Here is a 1786-nt window from a genome sequence, read left to right on the forward strand (position 1 = left end):
GATGTGGATGCTTCGTGAGGTCTTGATGTGGGAGATGATCCTGCTGGCCTGCTCCTCATCACTGAATCTCTTGCTGAAGTACTCTTCCTTCTGTGGGTCAGTGAACCCTCTTACCTCTGTCACCATGTCAACACACTCAGGAGGGATCTGATTGGCTGCTGCAGGTCGTGTGGTTATCCAGAGGCGAGCAGAGGGAAGCAGTTTCCCCCTGATGAGGTTTGTCAGCAGCACATCCACTGAGGTGGACTCTGTAACATCAGTCAGGATCTCAGTGTTGTTGAAGTCCAGAGGAAGTCGAAACTCATCCAGACCGTCAAAGATGAACAGAACCAGGAACTCTTCAAAGCTGCAGATTCCTGCTTCTTTGGCTTCACTGAAGAAGTGATGAACAAGTTCCACCAAGCTGTACTTTTTCTCTTTCAGCACATTCAGCTCTCTGAAGGTGAATGGAAAGATGAACTGTATGTCCTGGTTGGCTTTGCCTTCAGCCCAGTCCAGAGTGAACTTCTGTGTTAAGACTGTTTTCCCAATGCCAGCCACTCCCTTTGTCATCACTGTTCTGATTGGTTCCTCTCCTCCAGGTGAGGCTTTAAAGATGTCTTCTTGTCTGATGGTTTTTTCTGGTCTGTCTGGTTTGCTGGATGCTGTTTCAATCTGTCTGACCTCATGTTCATCATTGACCTCTGCAGTCCCTCCCTCTGTGATGTAGAGCTCTGTGTAGATATCATTCAGAAGGGTTGGGTTTCCTGCTTTAGCGATTCCCTCAAACACACTCTGGAACTTCTTGTGAAAGTTGGATTTGAGTTTCCGCTGACACTCAGTAATATCTGGATGAATAAAACAAAGATAAAAATCAATGAGGGGTTGTTTCAGTGAATGAGAGTCATTTCTAACAAGTGTACACATTTCTGTATTTATGAAATCTATTCATCTCATTTGATAACTAAAGGCTCTGAAGAGGTTAACGATTGTAAAATGACTTTGTATCATTTAACATCAACTGACATGTTGTGCTTCATGTGTGCATGAACTCTGTGGTCTCCAAATAACCAGAAGGTTTATTACTTCATTACAGAGGGAATTAATGACGTCCAAGCAGTATCTTACAGTCACACCAGTGTGCTACTTCTAAACATTAGAGGCAACAAAAACAGGATTGTCTGTCTTTGTTTCGTTGACTTTTCTGACATATTCAATGTATTTTCTCCGGTGGACGTGTGTTTGGTAGCTTCTTCTGAAAGCCAAGGTGCAACTCGCTTTTTTACATTTAAAGTCTTTGTGAGATGTAAGTTTGATCTTTGTGTTCATACCATGACTTACCTTTGGGTTCTGATTTGGTGTTTGATAAACTCTTCTCTAGAACATTCTCACGCATCTTCACTAAAACTATTTCGGTCACTTTCATAGTGTCTCTGCTGTATTTCTCGACCATCTGATCCACTGTGTCCATCCGGTCTGCATTCTCCAGTCGACTCCTTGGGATTGCTGGGAAGCCTTCTAGGTACTCTTGCTTCTGCAAAAACCACTTGAATTTTTTTAACTGGTCATCCCCCAACTCCTCCAAAGTGTCCAAGAGCTCTTTAGGTGTCTCCATCTGTCCTCTCTGTCAAGATACAAAAGATATTGTTTGATAATACTATAATTCTTACATTTTAAAATCATGTGATGAAAGAATAATGATCATGCCGTACATATTTACTGACAATCAGCCACTTAAAGGAGAGTATGAAGGAGATTGCTTGATTGCGTAATGCACATGTGAGGATTAATTACAGGCCTGTGGATG

General features: G+C 42.3%; 1 protein-coding gene across 1 annotated transcript; it reads right to left on the reverse strand.

Annotated features, from left to right (window-relative positions):
- Positions 1–3: 3 nt before the first annotated feature.
- On the reverse strand, positions 4–1639 carry LOC116380687 (NACHT, LRR and PYD domains-containing protein 3-like; the record flags this gene model as incomplete). Its single annotated transcript, XM_031842583.1, has 2 exons — positions 1321–1639; positions 4–827 (listed from the first exon to the last, which is right to left on the reverse strand). Coding segments are annotated over exons 1-2 (1098 nt in total), but the record flags the coding sequence as incomplete, so codon positions are not given.
- Between the last annotated feature and the right edge of the window lie 147 nt (positions 1640–1786).

Source organism: Anarrhichthys ocellatus, unplaced genomic scaffold (genome assembly GCF_004355925.1).
Source record: "Anarrhichthys ocellatus isolate YVR2014 unplaced genomic scaffold, GSC_Weel_1.0 scaffold8363, whole genome shotgun sequence".
Lineage (NCBI taxonomy): Eukaryota > Metazoa > Chordata > Actinopteri > Perciformes > Anarhichadidae > Anarrhichthys > Anarrhichthys ocellatus.